This window comes from Olea europaea, chromosome 4 (assembly GCF_002742605.1).
Source record: "Olea europaea var. sylvestris chromosome 4, O_europaea_v1, whole genome shotgun sequence".
In the NCBI taxonomy this organism is placed as follows: domain Eukaryota; kingdom Viridiplantae; phylum Streptophyta; class Magnoliopsida; order Lamiales; family Oleaceae; genus Olea; species Olea europaea.
Genome location: NC_036240.1, coordinates 18,705,264 through 18,723,374, shown reverse-complemented (window position 1 = coordinate 18,723,374; position 18,111 = coordinate 18,705,264). Strand labels below are relative to the sequence as shown.

At 36.6% G+C, this 18,111-nt stretch overlaps 1 protein-coding gene and 1 long non-coding RNA gene across 3 annotated transcripts in view; both read left to right on the top strand.

Moving 5' to 3' along the window:
* LOC111393900 (protein arginine N-methyltransferase 1.6) overlaps window positions 1-10,695 on the top strand; it is a 14,735-nt gene extending 4,040 nt beyond the window's left edge. For both annotated transcript variants that reach the window (XM_023019675.1, XM_023019676.1), the window contains 8 exons: window positions 189-460; window positions 6,552-6,788; window positions 7,767-7,840; window positions 9,216-9,309; window positions 9,399-9,548; window positions 9,649-9,723; window positions 9,825-9,921; window positions 10,228-10,695. In XM_023019675.1, the coding sequence (XP_022875443.1) occupies window positions 189-460; window positions 6,552-6,788; window positions 7,767-7,840; window positions 9,216-9,309; window positions 9,399-9,548; window positions 9,649-9,723; window positions 9,825-9,921; window positions 10,228-10,364 (1,136 nt within the window). In that variant the 3' untranslated portion in view covers window positions 10,365-10,695. The remainder of the gene's footprint in view (window positions 1-188; window positions 461-6,551; window positions 6,789-7,766; window positions 7,841-9,215; window positions 9,310-9,398; window positions 9,549-9,648; window positions 9,724-9,824; window positions 9,922-10,227) is intronic.
* Window positions 10,696-15,115: 4,420 nt separating this feature from the next.
* LOC111394107 lies at window positions 15,116-16,010 on the top strand. The gene is made up of 2 exons (XR_002702554.1): window positions 15,116-15,233; window positions 15,543-16,010. It is a non-coding gene; the product is annotated as an uncharacterized LOC111394107 (long non-coding RNA).
* Window positions 16,011-18,111: the final 2,101 nt, after the last annotated feature.

Below are 18,111 nucleotides of genomic sequence, written 5' to 3'. Positions count from 1 at the left end.
GATGAGGGACAATGTCCGCAAATAGGGGCTGTGTGTGTGTGGAGAGAATTCTTGATTAGCAATAATGGGTTTGATTTCTGGGGAAAAAATCTGTTCTAAATTTTCATAATCATCATTGAGCCTCTGCACAATTTCAGACATTTTTAAATCGTAACCCTTTTCTTGTATTTATGTGTATACATCTCTAGGTGCTGATAATTGGTGTGACCATTGGAAACAAACTGTTTGGTTCACCCCAGATTCAGGCCTGTCGGTATGTAAGGACAAAGAGGTTCGTTTGAATGCTTTTCATACTGAAACTAGAATCTCATACGAAGTGAAGACTTCATCCCAGAATAAAGACGCTGATCATCTCGACTCATGCAGTCAAGATCGTCATATCTTTCTATCACCAGAAAGAATTGCAATATATGGTGATAACAGCTGGAGATGTTCAATGTTGAAAGCCATTGAGAGAGTTGTAAGATCCATTTTATCTTTGACAAGTTCATATTTATTTCAATCTGAGTACTTCTTTCTATCAGGACAATTCCATCTATGCAAATTTTCTTGATGAAGTCATAGGTACCTCGCATTTCATTTGACCTCCTACATTATCACTTCACCCCGTGTCCTTTTACTTATGTTACACTTTTTGTACAACGTAAATTTTACCACAAGTGTACGGTGTCAATTGTCAAGTTTTGTTATATAAGATCAAGTAAGGATGTTGATTTGATGGGGATTGATATTTAATTCATACTAAGTACTATAATTATTTTAGCTTTTACTTTATCTAGAAAATCAAGTTTAGAATCAATGTTTTTATACTAATCTAATGTGAATGTGGTGCAGTTGCAAGTAAAACAAAGCAAATTATGTGAGATTTATCAACGTGAGAAAGCCTAGGGAATGATTTTATCGCACTGTCAACAATGTTTCTCAACTTTTATAGTTACTTCTATCAGATATTATTCCTAAATTTATAGGTAAGAACCCTAAATTAATTATATTCCCTTTATCAAATGCTGAATAGAACCCATCTCTATATTATAATTTCAATATCTCTATTTCAAATTAAAAATCTAGAAATTATCAAGAACATAGTTCTTAATTAGAATAAACCTCAAAGATTTCGTAACCTACAAAATCTAGGTTATGTTATTCTTAGATCATGCCTAAATCTCTCTCGAGTACTAAGATTTAAAGCATCAAAGCATTCAACTGTTGATAAGGTAATTGAAAGCAATGTGCAAGAATCAACACAAATTAAAAGAAATAACCATATCAGAATCCAAACATGTCTCAAGTTAGGTTATATCAAACCTTAGATTTAGAAATTAGTTTATGAATAAGAGAAAAGACATAATCCAATCTAATATTAAGAATGTGGAGAAGAAAAGAATGAGGAAAAATGATTTGGCGTTTGAATTTTTCTCCTAATTGTTGTCTTTCTTGCTCTCAATCTGATGCAGGACGAATTAAAAAATAGAAAGAAGCAAGAAAGAGGGGAAAATCAGAGAGAATGGGGGGAGAAACCGGAGAAGAAGTAGAAATTCATGGGGGAGAGGGGAGGGTAGAGGAAGGAGAAGCCGTATAGGCAACAAACCACCAAAATATTCTTCAATTCATCAAAACTAGTGAATTTACATTGCAATTAGGTTTAAATAGTAAAGACTAAAACCGTAAGCAGAATGGACTTGGGCCAGCACAAGCCCAAATACATAAATAAAATCTAAAATATAAATAAAGTTCGACTAAAAATAAATAAAAAGTAGATGTCATCATCAACTCTCCCGGGGTGGGAGAAAAACTCGACCCTATCGAGTTGATAGATAGTATAGGCTGCAGTCAATCTGATACTCCAAATGTGTCAAGTAAAGCCACAGGGGACGATCTTTCTGACGAACCAAGTAACGAAATTCCATGATTGATAGTACTGAAAACTGTAGCTTATTCGCAAGAATATGCTCTGACCAAGGGGGCGATCTTTCCTTCTAACCAAGTACTGATACTGGATTCCAAATAACGAATACTCATGTACCTCATCTTCCAGGTTTTCACATGATTGTATGTAATGAGGAGCATAAGAAGCACGTCGATCTATCCTACAAACAAGGAAGTACTGAATTTTGCCATCATTGGTCAATACAACACGCTCATCTAAAATAATATCAATTTTATCTTTGTGTGCTGTGATAGATGGTATTGAAGTAGAAATATCAACATAGTCAAGTTGGGGGTCCATAAAGTTAAGTAGAAATAGATCATCAAAAGAAGTAACACGGTGTTTGTAAGTAATAAAGTCCTTAATATTTAAAGCAAAGTGGTAGTCAAAATGTGATGAAAGGGCAATGACTTGTGCATTTGAACCAACATGCTTTAAAATTTTTAAAGGACCAGCACTACAAGCTTGCATTAAATTTTTTAAAGGACCAACACTACAAGCTTGCAATATAGCATAATCCCCAATATTAAATTCAAAATTTCTCTTATGCAAATCAGCTTGAAGTTTATATAATGCATTACTTGCTTCAAATTGTTTATTGATCTCAATATGTAAGTCATGAAGATGACATACAAATGCCTTAGCTGACTCAGACATACTAGTATGTGGGGACATTGGAATAAGGTTTAAAAGTTTCCTAGACTTATAACCATGAATAACTTCGATGGAACTTGTACCGATAAATGGATGCACAAAATTGTTATATGCAATTTGAATTGATTAAATCCCAATTCTCAAGATTTTCCTTGAAAAGGACATGATAACACAAATCATCCGTACCTTTGGGTTGGAAAAGAGTATGACACAACATTTAATTGAGGGATATCGGGAACAAGGGGTACAACCCCTAGATTCATAGAAAAAATCCTGATACTACATAAGGAAGTGTCCTCAATATCATTCAAGTCATCACATTCTTCAAATTTAGGTTCATAGATTTGATCTTTTAACGACTCTTCTATTACATCATTTTGTTCTTCTATGACTAAGACTCGGTTAGGACATTCGGAAGAGATATGGCCAAAGTCCTTACAGTTGATGCATAGCAGGTGAGATGAAGTCCCTGGAGTTTCAAAAATTTTACCCTTATTTTTCAAGATTTGAGAAACATTAGACGGGGGAGGTCCTGGAAGAGACTTAACAGGAGGAGGTGGAGCCAATGAGGCGGAAGAATGGTTGTCAATACGCATTCTGTAAGGAGAAGAGGGCCTTGGACTATCACGACCTTTACATTTATTTTTTCAAATGGGAGGAACACTAGACGGGGAAAGCTCTATGATAGACTCACGTTGAGGTGTCGCTAATGACATGGGAGAACTATGGTGGTCGCGCTTTTCATATGGAGTACTAATAAGTAACTCGTAGTCCCGAGTTGAAGAGGAAGCTTGATCAAGAGTAGTGATGTCTCGAAAGAAAAGCTCACGCATAAGTTCATCTCTTAGATCTTGTATAAACCTACTTAAAGTCAGGGCCTCATCCTCAACGACATGACATTTCACTCGAAATTCCTCAAATTGAGCAATGTATTCAATTACTAGCCGATTCTCTTGTGTAAGAGTGTTCCATCGGGTAAAAATTTCATGATCTAAGCAACCATCGAAAGTAGGAGTATCTGAGTCAATGTCTCTAAAGAAACGCTCCTTACGACAAGGAAGAGAATGAGTACCATGATGACCATGGCCTTGTTCTTGCTCACGAACTTGATCCCTATTCCTACGATCGTGTCGAAAATATTTTTGATCCCTTTGTCCACGATGATATTGTCTATTATGAGACGCTTCAGAATTAGTGTCAGTCAAACGAGGGGTCCTCTTAAAATTGCTCAACTTAGCGGCTAGGTTTTTTCTCACCTCATGAGTAGCAGTTATATCTGATTGGACAATCGATAGGCTAGTGGCAAGTTGCACTAATTGTCTAGTGAACGCATCAAATGGGGATGGATCCATGGTCAACGTATTGGAAATAGAGATGACAGGACGACCACTACGCAACTATATGCAATGTAATACCAGCTAAATGACGTGCAATGATGAGATCAATGCACAATAAATATAAGCAATGAAAAATAACATCTTGAACCCTTTATTTTTTTGTTTAATCTTAAATTTGGGGATTAAATAGATCCAAAGAAAATGAATGCTACTGGTACATGTAAAATAACAAAGCAAGGGTCAACACAATAGTCAAATTCTCAAATCACGTTGATAAGTGAGGAACAATAGGGTTTTGACGAAATCAACGGATTTAGTCACGTGACTTTAGGTATATTGTTAGAATAACATCACAAAAATTTAATAAATGCAATTTTAAATGAAGCAGTATTGTAAACCAATGACATATAAATCAAGCACTCCCTGTTGTTTAGTTGCAGCGGTGGTGCCCATGGAAGCTTAAACCTGATGGCGATGTACTTCAGGATCCAAAGAATCAGAACTGTATTTCCCAGTTGGCACGTCTCCAGTAGAAAATTATAATGGAATACTCCTAAGCAGTCGAGTCGCTGAATGGAACACTAATCCTCAAAAGTTTTAAAAAGCTGGCCCAATGCAAATAATAGGCCAAATCCAATTCAACGAATGTCCCTGGCACTCTGAACTCAGAAGAGGTCCACCGACGTGAAAAATAAAGTGAAAATTGAACTTTGGGTGGTGGGTGACAGCTGGCGTGGTAGTGGATTGCTGGCGATTGGCAGTGAGGGCGGTCGCAGAAAGTGTGGTGACTGTGGGATACCGACGGGGGAGGAGGAGTTTAGGGCTTGGGTTGATTGGGTATTGTAGATGTGGGCTGGGTTAAGTGTTGTATATAATGGGCTAGGTTATGGGCCGAGCGAATTTGGGACCGGTTATGGGTTGGATGGTGTTGGGCCGGTTTTGATAATATGTGATAAGTGGGTTGGATTTGGTGTTGCTGAAAAGCGAGTGAATTGGGTAAATAGATGATGAGAGATGGGCTGTGTGTTAGTGGGCTTTGGGAGTAATTTAAGCCACTAGCTTATGGCCCAAGTGTTTTGATAAAAAAAATGAATGGACTAGGTTATAGAGATGAAATGTATGGATTGAAGGGCTAGGTGGGGTTGAATGCTAAGATTTGGGATTTGTGGAACACCACCACAATTTTTTTTATTTATGAGCACTAGCAGCAGCAAAAAAAAAAAGAGAAATTTTTTTTGGGCGTGAACAGTAATTATTATTTTTTTTTTAAAAAAATTGACCAAAATACTAAACTAAAATTTTGGGTGAACAGTACCGGCGATGAACGATAACTTTTTTTTTTCAACTAAGACTGAAAATTGAAGAAGAAAAAACTGCTGCCTTTACCAAAAATTCTTTTAGTTCGTGCTGTTCCAACAAATTTTGGGAAGGAAATATGAATAAATTTTGGATTAAAGAAAAGAAATTATCCAAGGTTCGGTTCTGATACCAAATTTGATGCAGGACGAATTAAAAAATAGAAAGAAAAAGTAAGAAAGAGGGAAGAACCGGAGAGAATGGGGGGAGAAATCGGAGAAGAAGCAGAAATTCATGGGGGAGAGGGGAAGGGAGAGGAAGGAGAAGCCATATAGGCAACAAACCACCAAAATATTCTTCAATTCATCAAAACTAATGAATTTACGTCGCAATTAGGTTTAAATAGTAAAGACTAAAACTCTAAGTAGAATGGATTTGGGCCAACACAAGCCCAATTACATAAATAAAATCTAAAACATAAATAAAGTCCGACTCAAAATAAATAAAAAATAGATGTTCTCATCACAATCAATCTCTTGTTTCCTTGCCTCTTGAGTCGTCTCTTCCTTCAAAAGTAGGTATTCAGGTTTGTATTTATAGTCTCTCAAAGTTCCAAGATGAGTTGGGGCTGGACTGGGCAGAAAACTTTCCAAAAAATCTTATTTTTTTAACTCCCGGGTGGTTGCTAGCGCCCCAGCGCCGCGATGAGGACCTTGCTGGCACCGCAGTGCTAGCCATTCTGCTGCCTTTTCTTCCGCAGGGCCCAGAATTCAGTTGGTTTTTCCTTTGCTTTTGGCCTCATTTTCTTGCCTCTCTACTTCCATGATCAACAATTTAGCTCGATTCCTTGCTCCAAAATATTTCATTTTCACGAAGTTACCTAAACTACCAAAACAACACGAACAAACACATCAAAACGCTCAACTCAATAACAAACTGAAAGTTACGGTTTAGAGGTGCTAATTCAATGAGTGAAATACACTCATCAACTTATCAATTGTTAGTGGGGTAATAAATGCTTTACCATTATTATCCAACTAATACATTTAGCCCTCTGGAAATTCTGACAATACTAATGATCACTATCTTTGCTGTGAATCTTAACTCTTTTCTTCATGTTCTCTCTCCACATTTGAACATCCTGCTGTCCTGCAAATGCTTCAACTCCTCCATATTTTGTTATAATCTAATCTTTCCAGTGCATTTATGTGAATATGTTAAAAGGGCCGTAATCACAGCAGCTGGATCCAACACAATAGTATATTGAGTTGTTTGATTATATATTTTGTTACCACAAGTTTTCTCCTCCGGTTCACCTTTTGAGTATTCTTTTGCAGATGCAGCAGAAACTTCATCCCTTATGTCTGATTGCAGATGATAGCCTTTTCTTAACAATTGCTTTTGCTCGTCTTGGCAAAGCTTCAAGTGTGATATCATTGTTTCCAGGACTACAAGATAAGGGCGCCAAGTATTTGCAAGCAGTTGCTGCTGCAAATGGTTACAGCATGGATTGCATTGAAGTTACAAAAAAGGGGAACTTGCAGTTGACTCTGAATGAGTCCTACCAGAGAAAGGTAAACAGAGCAATGTGTATTCCTCCCATTAAGATTTTGTGCCAAGAAACAACTATTTGCTTGAACAAAATTGGATAATTCACTGCTTAACTATTATTTACGATATATCTATTTGTTGATTTATAGCATGTTTAGCTAAGCCTAAAAAAATTGGAAGAGTTACTTGTAAGTAACATTTTTTTACCAAACATGTTAAGTTAGAGTCCATTTGGCATGACTGTTGTGAGTAGAGCTTTTGGTAGTTGAGCTTTTAAGAAGCCATTGATTGTTTGGTTGTGTTTTCAAAGTGCTTTTATATAAATTTTATATTTATTTAATTGTGTTATAATGTCATTTTTTTTTTGTCTGGATATTAATGTGTATTTTGTAAATTTTTTCAAAGTTTCATTAAATGTAATTAAAAATTTCCCGTAAAAGCACTACTAGAGCTTTTAAGAGAAGCTCATAATTTGGGCTTCTCTAAAACAGCTTTTAGAAGATGTCTTTTTTAATCAAAAAGTACTTTGTGACGTTAGCCTAACGTCTAATATTTGATACGAAAGCACTTTTAACCTCGACATTTTTCAAAACTGGGGACAACTAAAATTTGAAAGTCTGAATTTTTTTTTCTTGTTTTTTTTTTTTTTTTTGGGGCAATTCTGCGCCTAAGAGTTATCGCTTCTAAGGTAAACTTATGTTATAGTTTGAGGGGGAAACACAGTAGGTAAATAAAAAATTCTAATTTTGGTCTACACCAATACCAAGGTCTGTCAGCGAATCCGATTTTTAAAAGTTGGTTTGGTTGATAATTTCAATTATAACTTTCCAAACAGACATGTTCTCTTTCTTGGGGATGTTTGATTCAAAAAGTTACTTCTTTAAAAGTCTTTACTTATTTCCAATCAAGTACTTTTACCTTTTTTAGGCTTAGCCAAACATGCTCTTAAAGCAATGGTGGTTGGCCTTAGAGCTTGACAAATGACACCTTTTAGTCTGCAGGTTGATTTACTAATTGCGGAGCCATTCTATCATGGAAACGACAGTATGCTTCCCTGGGAATATCTGAGGTTTTGGTAAGCGTTGCCTGATAATTTTATTTGTAGAATTTATGGTGATTAAACAAGATATTATGTTCCTAGCTTGAGAGGATAATTTCATTATATACAAGCACTGCCTTGATAATTTTATGTGTAGAACTTATGGTGACTATTCATAATAGAGAGCATCTCTAAATTTAGAAAGTAAATTTTTTAATACACTTTTGTAACTTATTTAATGTTATCATTGTAAATTAAGAACAGATAAGGGGTCTCATTCTCTATTTTAAATAAAAAGTTAAAAAGAGTCTCCTGTAGTTACTTTTAAACACTAACTCTCTTTACAGAGTTTTCTTGGAGATGTTCTAAGGTCAACAAAGTAGTTTTTATTCTACATATTCTAAGAATCTTAACAAATTCCATTTCATATTGATTAACTCAATAGGTAATGGAATTGATTAATTTGATAATTGAAATCAGTCAATTTTTTGTGTCAAGTTGATTCAATTTATTCCAACTTTTTATTACTTCTTTTTTCACGCTAAAAAACTTTTTCAATTCCCGGCAGAAATGGATTTCCCTAGAAAAATGCTTTTAACACTGTCCAATATCCCTTCCTTTTGCAAATATTTTTATGAATACGCATGTTCCTGGCTAGTAAAAATGGATTTCATTATATAATTGCATCATTAGATGGTAAAGTTCTTGCTTTTTGTATATTTTAATTTGAGAATTGATTCATCTTTAGTACCAATATTGAATACAAGTATCGGAAGCTTCTTTTTCCCAAGTTAAAAGATAACGACTAAAGTAACTTTTACTTATTAAGATTGGCCAGACAGTTTTTGATATGAATAGATTACCAGTGAAAGCCTACTTACATCATCAATCAACATTTACAATTTGTGGAAAGATTGTATTGTTTTCATTTACAATTTACTGCTGATTTAATCTTTTGGAGTATTATCTTTTCACTTTCATTGGGGATCAGACTTGAAAAAAAATTCCTATTCAGTTTATGATAGTAATGTAGTAGTAAATTGTTGTTACCATGGATCAAAATCAGTCTTTCCCAAGGATATGGGCTCAAATATGATATTTATCTGATCAGTTATTAGTCTTCTATTCAATCACTATTTATTGAGGTTCTCTTGCGTTGTTCTTGAGACCTCTGTTAAGTTGATACCCTTGAAATGTAAAGCCTCCAAGTAATGGGATACCAGTCTTTATTGGATGACATGCTCATCTTGACCATATCATTTCCATTTGTTCCTTGATTTGCTGTGCAAAAAAATCCTTTAGTTTATTTACTTTAGTTCTTGTGCAGTTTGCTGCTCATCTATGCCTTTCTTTGATTCTGAAATAGTTTTAAGAATAGGTTCCCATTTTTCTCACCTTATATGTTTTGAAGGAAGGAAAGAACTTCACTCGATTCCTTTCTATCAGAAGATGTGCTGGTAATGCCATGTAAAGGAATATTGAGGGCTTGTGCCATGTACCTTCCTGTAAGTCTGTAATCAGTATCGTTTAATCTGTTCTATTTTTTTTTTTTTTTTAATATAATTGCTGAGCAAAAGTATACATGTTATTTTAGGATCTTTGGCAAAGCCGTTGTTGCCTGAAAGAAATTGAGGGTTTTGATCATATGGTTGTCAATACAACATTGGGGGCGTGTGGAGATTTACCGGTGGGAGACGAGAGTCCTTGTCTGCCTTTCTTTGTATGGAAATGTGGGAAGACAAAGGTAGTGTCATGTACAATGGATGTACCGCAAGGCAGAAAACTTTATTTGTGCTGTGGCATCTGTATTATTATACTGATTTCGTTACAATTTTTAATTTCAGAAACTCAGTAACATAATTACCATCATGGAGTTTGATTTCTTGAAACCAATAGGTCCATGTTCTGGAAAAGCTCAGGTATTATATTTACGTCATTTTCAGTATGCCAATAACTGTTTAAGTTTCTAATCGAACTTCCAAATCTGCAACTTACAATGGACCGGTTGATATGTTTATAGGTTCAGTTTAAAGAGTCTGGAATATGCCATGGATTTGTTCTTTGGATTGATTGGGTGCTGGACTTGGAGGATAATAATGTGTGGTCGACAGGACCAGGTTTGTGTTGTTCTGAGGAATCAATGTTACAGTTATTGCTGCTATTCACTTCAACATGCTTATTTCTTATAGCGCCTTTGGCTAAATTTATTTATTTTTTAAGCCATCCTTGTCCTACTCTAAAAATAAATAACGTACTATAATCCAGTTTTGATCGATCAAAGAAATATTATTTTCAACAAAATTATTTCAGGAATAAACTTATAACTGAATTTTTTAAGCAGGACAAACATGCTTTTAATCCCTATTGCTGCTCTTGAAGAAATTCTGAACTATAAATTGTTAATGATATTCTGAATTTTCCAGAACAACGATATTGGAAGCAAGCCGTGAAGCTTTTAAGTAACCCTGTAGAGATTATGGGTGACTGTTCGTCAACGGAAATCAAAGCATCATTTGATCCTTCAAGTGGTGAACTCACGGTAACACATGGTTTCTCATGACTCCAAGATTTCCTTATTTGCTCTTGTGAAGTCTCGACTTCTTTCTAAATTTTTTCTTGTTTTGTTGTAATTTATTTTGAGTTCATGCAAGCTTGTCTGCTGCTATGATCACCTTATGGTTATAGGATTCTATAATGGCTCAAAATGGCAAAAGTAGCCATGTACATGCAAAGAGTATAATGACAATTTTGTATTCCCTTAAGGGAAGTAGATAGCATATTTTGCAAGTACAAAATGGATAGCCAGTTAGTTAACTGTATTATTGAAAATTTTTTTTGTTTGACACTTGCAACCGATCCAATCGATAGTTTGCTGAACGTGTTCTTTATCATTGTGATCTTCATTCTTTTATTTATTTTTTGATTAGTCTGTTTCTAAAATCAATGGTTTTGTAGAAATGAAAAACATACAAGAAAATGAAATATGGGAAAAAGAAGATATGACAGGATATCGACTACTTTATGGAGTCCAGAGCAAGTTCCTCTAGAAGACTTTTCGTGGTGGTGGGGAGCAATTAAGTGTTTTCGATGAACGATGGGAGCATTGAGAACCCTCGGTTCTTCTATAGAGTACTTGATTTCAACTACATATTATTGACTATTTCTCGAAATTCATGTGCAGCCTAATGTGTATTCATATTATCAAGAAACTCGAATTTGGGGATTAATATTATGTACTGAAATAATCTCAGTCCACCTAGATGTGAACACCCGTGGGAAGGATCCCGGCACGTGCTCATTTATATACATCAGTCGCCGGGCTTGAAGCACCAAAAGAACTCTTAGGTTGCTGGGGCTCCCTTGATCGATGGAATTCGGGATTTGTTATTTGGTCAGAACCATGATTGGGGGCCTCAGTTGAAAACACGATTTAAGAGCTTCGATGAAAACAGACATTCTTGAGCTTTGAAAATAACACTCATTTATGATTTCTAGCAAAATAATGAGAAATGTCAATTCACGAAAATGACTAAAATTCTCCCATAAATCGCCTACTACTAGACCATTGCATGATGAAAAATAGATGCGAACTCCAATTTAAAAACCTTGTTATTGAAAGAAAAATTATATTGTTGATTTTAGAAAAACATAAATGTTTTTATAAATGACGAGATAGAACACAGGCAATCTGAGTTCTTGTAAGTGAAGAGAAGATAAAAGACAAACGTGATTGATGGAGAAGAGATGTTGCCATCGTGCTGCCCACCAAGCATATGGAGGGGCGCAGGTGCCACCTTTGATTCATATATGGATCTGGAGGACATATTTGGTTTTGGCTTCTGCAATGGACAGGTGACAAAGAAAAGATACGTGCCTTAGATACATATTCGAATTCGAAGAACATTTTAGTTTTGTTATGCCCAAATACTCCCATGTGCCTACGTGGCAAACAAAGTTAGGGCCTACGCATGTGATTGAACCCATGTGTTTGTCGACCCATCAGATATTGCCGACCCTTCGCAAGTAAGAGCCTCAGCTCAAAAGCCTCCATGAGCAAAGGTGAAGCCGCAGAAGGAGCTTGGCACAAGATCTCCAACACAATTTTTTGACATGATTGATATGATAATTCTCTGTCACTGTCGTCACTGTCAACCTATCCAGTCAAGTACACGATCACTAGTTAGACATCATGGATGCTAAAATGGTATTAGCATTTAAACCTTATGATTGATTGATGTCTAAGAGAAGAGGCCTTAGCTGCATAGATAAGGCCATGTGTCTTTTCATTCGACTGTTCTTACTCACCCTCCCCTACTATAGAAGCTCACACTTGATGAAATGTAAGTTTAGACTCTCAAACTATAACTTTGTCATATCACTATTTTACTTTTTACTCCCCAAAATCAACCCTCTTTTTACATTAGAGGCTGAAGTCTAAAGTCATTCCACACTTATATATCTACTTCCCCAATTGACTTGATCGTTGATACACACATGGCCAACTCCACCCTATCGGAGGAGGCCACGCGTGGTTAATGATTTGTCCAAGTGTTCAGGAACACGTCTTGTGTGGACGTGAAAGGCCTTGAGATCTATTGGCCATGTTGGAGGTACACTTTTTGAGGTCAACAGATTGCACTATGTGTGAGAAACCACATTACAAACACGAGTATCCTCATAGTGAAAGTTGTCGAAAGAAAGTTATCCTACAACCAAACCTTGAAGAAAGGTCACTGTTCTTGAAGAAAGAATGGTAAAAGGCATTGAAAAAGCATCTCTTGAAGTTCACCATTAACAAAAGAGCTAGTGATACACCATGAGCTCTAGTCACCACGGCTCTCAAGGTAGAGGTCGTCCGAATTAATGTTAACACTCGTTGACCCCACCACCAACATAGACGAGGTGGCACTAAAGCGCGTCTAGTGAGAGAATGGGAGAGATGGGAATCAAGAAGTATTTCTCTTTTCCCCATCACCCCAAGCAAATGGGCGAGTATAGTCAATTAACAAGACCATCAAGCATATCTTAAAAACGAAGCTTGATGCTTCAAAAGGGCATGAGTGGATGAGCTCCCTTGTACTATGGGCAATCTTCACTACTAGTCGAACTGCGACGGGAGAAACCCCTTTTTCCATGGCCTACGTTGCATAATTAATAAGTCTGATTGAGGTCAGGCTACTCTTGCCTCGCCACCTATATTTCAACGAGGTATCAAATGATGAGATACGACGATGCGAGTTAGATTTTCATGAAGAAAAGAGAGATGATTCTCAAATAAAAGTGGCCCCACCAACCAAAAAAGGGTAGACACTACAATATAAGGGTCAAGAAGAAATCATTTGGAAGAGACGGCCTCGTATCAAGAGGGATCTTACTATCCTTCAAGGAACCTGGTGTAGGCATGTTGGGTCCAAATTGGACCTATCGTATATTTGACAAGTTAAGGTCAGGGACTTTCAAAATCGAAAATTTAGCTGGAAATGTGCAACTCTACCCTAGAACATCGAGCATTTGAGAATATACTATCAATAAACACCTATTCTATCATGTTTGGATTCTCCTCAACTTTTATGTATTTTTTTGTCAATAAAGTTGTATTATACTTATCTCCATCTCTTGAATGGATCCTACAATGAATGGCGCAAACAACATGAAGCTGTTCTTTGTGAAAAATGTCGTTTCAAATTAATTATGGCTAGCCTATATGTTTCATCGAGCTTTAATCATGGCGAGCCCATATGCTACATTCAAATTAAGTATGGGGAGCCCATATGTGAGTTGAACTTTAATTATGGCGAGCCTATATGTTTCATCGAATTTTAATTATGGTGAGCCAATATATTTCATCGAATTTTAATTATGGCAACCCATATGCTACATTCAAATTAATTATGGCGAGCACATATGCTTCATCGAATTTTAATTATGGTGAGCTCGTATGTGAGTTGAACTTTAATTATAATGAGTTCATATGTTTCATCGAATTTTGATTATGGCATGCCTATATGCTGCATTCAAATTAATTGTAGCGAGCCCATATGTGAGTTGAACTTAAATTATGGCAAGCTCATATATTTCATTGAATTTTAATTATGGTAAGCCCATATATGATGTTTAAGTTAATTACGGCAAGCCGTAGCCCATAAGTTACGTTTAAATTAATTATGGCGAGCCCATGTAAGAGCCAAATTTTAATTATGGCGAGCCCATATATGATTCAAGTTAATCAAGGCTAGTCCATATGTTGTATTCAATCATGACGAGCTCATATAAGCTTCAGAATCATCATACCAACACTTATTCATTAAACAAAACTTGTTTCATTAAAAAAAATGAATTCATTACAAGCGAAAGCTATTACAATTCTGAACAAGGAAAACTATAACAAAATCTAAGCAGTATCGTCATCTTGTTGAGGCTCTTTTTGGCATTGACCCCGTCCCCAGAGTCTTTACCTTCATTCGTAGGAATGGAAGGCTCTGCTAGAAGGAACTCCTCCCTTATAGAAGCCAAATCCACTTGGGGATACAACTCAGCGAGTATCCCAAATACTTCATTGTATACTGACATACTCAGTTGTTTCTCAGAAATTAGCAATATAGTTATTCACGGCTACCTTCCTTGCCCTGTTCAATTGCAGCTTCAAGTTGTCAACTTCAGCAGCCAGCTCATCCACTTGAGCCCTCAGCTCCACCTTCTCTTTATTGGCCACCATCAAGGCTGACGAAGCTATCTTCTGCAAGTTATCAAAATTTTCAACCCGCTTCTTCATGGCGTTTACCTTAACTCTATAAAAGTGGACTTCCTTCTATATTTCCTTATTTTCAGCAATGATGAGCCCAATCTTTGACTCAACCTCAGCGTACCTCACTCTGATGGCCTCAATGACTTCATTAGTAGTAGAGGCCCCAGCCTCCACATCAGCTATCTTCTAGCAAAACTCCTTGTTTAACCATTGCAATCTCCTCATGTCCATTTTGGAATTTAAGAAGAAGCCTTGTGAGCGAGTCGACAGGGTGAGGTCGACCTCTAACATGTCAACCGAGTCACAGGTATCGACATAAGATGAGTATTTATCAGTCCAATATTTTATGGTGGACCTTTGTTGTCAAGTGGACTTCGATGGAAAGCATCTCTAAAAGTGTAGCGACGATCTCGTTATACCTACATCCCAAGAAATTTGGGGCCTTCCCTTCAGAATGAGCACTTTTGCTAGCCTCATTGTCCCTTTACCTTTTTATGAGGCTCATATTTTCTTCATTCTCCTCCTATAAGTTTCTAATCGAACTTCCAAATCTGCAACTTACAATGGACCGGTTGATATGTTTATAGGTTCAGTTTAAAGAGTCTGGAATATGCCATGGATTTGTTCTTTGGATTGATTGGGTGCTGAACTTGGAGGATAATAATGTGTGGTCGACAGGACCAGGTTTGTGTTGTTCTGAGGAATCAATGTTACAGTTATTGCTGCTATTCACTTCAACATGCTTATTTCTTATAGCGCCTTTGGCTAAATTTATTTATTTTTTAAGCCATCCTTGTCCTACTCTAAAAATAAATAACGTACTATAATCCAGTTTTGATCGATCAAAGAAATATTATTTTCAACAAAATTATTCACGCAGGAATAAACTTATAACTGAATTTTTTAAGCAGGACAAACATGCTTTTAATCCCTATTGCTGCTCTTGAAGAAATTCTGAACTATAAATTGTTAATGATATTCTGAATGTTCCAGAACAACGATATTGGAAGCAAGCCGTGAAGCTTTTAAGTAACCCTGTAGAGATTATGGGTGACTGTTCGTCAACGGAAATCAAAGCATCATTTGATCCTTCAAGTGGTGAACTCACGGTAACACATGGTTTCTCATGACTCCAAGATTTCCTTATTTGCTCTTGTGAAGTCTCGACTTCTTTCTAAATTTTTTCTTGTTTTGTTGTAATTTATTTTGAGTTCATGCAAGCTTGTCTGCTGCTATGATCACCTTATGGTTATAGGATTCTATAATGGCTCAAAATGGCAAAAGTAGCCATGTACATGCAAAGAGTATAATGACAATTTTGTATTCCCTTAAGGGAAGTAGATAGCATATTTTGCAAGTACAAAATGGATAGCCAGTTAGTTAACTGTATTATTGAAATTTTTTTTTGTTTGACACTTGCAACCGATCCAATCGATAGTTTGCTGATCGTGTTCTTTATCATTGTGATCTTCATTCTTTTATTTATTTTTTGGTTAGTCTGTTTCTAAAATCAATGGTTTTGTAGAAATGAAAAACATACAAGAAAATGAAATATGGGAAAAAGAAGATATGACAGGATATTGACTACTTTATGGAGTCCAGAGCAAGTTCCTCTAGAAGACTTTTCGTGGTGGTGGGGAGCAATTAAGTGTTTTCGATGAACGATGAGAGCATTGAGAACCCTCGGTTTTTCTATAGAGTACTTGATTTCAACTACATATTATTGACTATTTCTCGAAATTCATGTGCAGCCTAATATGTATTCATATTAACACGAAACTCGAATTTTGGGGGATTAATATTATGTACTGAAATAATCTCAGTCCAGGTGTCCTCCTAGATGTGAACACCCGTGGGAAGGATCCCGGCACGTGCTCACATATATGCATCAGTCGCCGGGCTTGAAGCACCAAAATAACTCTTAGGTTGCTGGGGCTCCCTTGATCGAAGGAATGCGGGCTTTGTTATTTGGTCAGAAACATGATGGGGGCCTCAGTTGAAAACACGATTTAAGAGCTTCGATGAAAACAGACATTCTTGAGCTTTGAAAATAACCCTTAATTATGATTTCTAGCATAATAATGAGAAATGTCAATTCACGAAAATGACTAAAATTCTCCCATAAATCGCCTACTACTAGACCATTGCATAATGAAAAAAAGATGCGAACTCCAATTTAAAAACCTTGTTATTGAAAGAAAAATTATATTGTTGATTTTAGAAAAACATAAATGTTTTTATAAATGACGAGATAGAACACAGACAATCTGAGTTCTTGTAAGTGAAGAGAAGATAAAAGACAAACGTGATTGATGGAGAAGAGATGTTGCCATCATGCTGCCCACCGAGCATGTGGAGGAGCGCAGGTGCCACCTTTGATTCATAAATGGATCTGGAGGACATATTTGGTTTTGGCTTGTGCAATGGACAGGTGACAAAGAAAAGATACGTGCCTTAGATACATATTCGAATTCGAAGAACATTTTAGTTTTGTTATGCCCAAATACTCCCATGTGCCTACGTGGCAAACAAAGTTAGGGCCTACGCATGTGATTGAACCCATGTGTTTGTCAACCCATCAGATATTGCCGACCCTTCGCAAGTAAGAGCCTCAGCTCAAAAGCCTCCATGAGCAAAGGTGAAGCCGCAGAAGGAGCTTGGCACAAGATCTCCAACACAATTTTTTGACGTGATTGATATGATAATTCTCTGTCACTGTCGTCACTGTCAACCTATCCAGTCAAGTCCACAATCAGTAGTTAGACATCATGGATGCTAAAATAGTATTAGCATTTAAGCCTTATGATTGATTGATGCCAAGATAAGAGGCCTTAGCTGCATAGATAAGGCCATGTGTCTTTTCATTCGACTGTTCTTACTCACCCTCCCCTACTATAGAAGCTCACACTTGATGTAATGTAAGTTTAGACTTTCAAACTATAACTTTGTCATATCACTATTTTACTTTGTACTCCCCAAAATCAACCCTCTTTTTACATTAGAGGCTAAAGTCTAAAGTCATTCCACACTTATATATCTACTTCCCCAATTGACTTGATCGTTGATACACAGATGGCCAACTCCACCCCATCGGAGGAGGCCACGTGTGGTTAATAATTTTTCCAAGTGTGCAGGAACACATCTTGCGTGGACGTGAAAGGCCTTGAGATCTATTGGCCATGTTGGAGGTACACTTTTTGAGGTCAACAGATTGCGCTGTCTGTGAGAAACCACATTACAAACACGAGTATCCTCATAGTGAAAGTCGTCGAAAGAAAGTTATCCTACAACCAAACCTTGAAGAAAGGTCATTGTTCTTGAAGAAAGAACGGTAAAAGGCATTGAAAAAGCATCTCTTGAAGTTCATCGTTAACAAAAGAGCTAGTGATACACCATGAGCTCTAGTCACCACGGCTCTCAAGGTAGAGGTCGTCCGAATAAATGTTAACACCCGTTGACCCCACCACCAACATAGACGAGGTGGCACTAAAGAGCGTCTAGTGAGAGAATGGGAGAGATCGGAATTAAGAAGTATTTCTCTTCTCCCCATCATCCCAAGCAA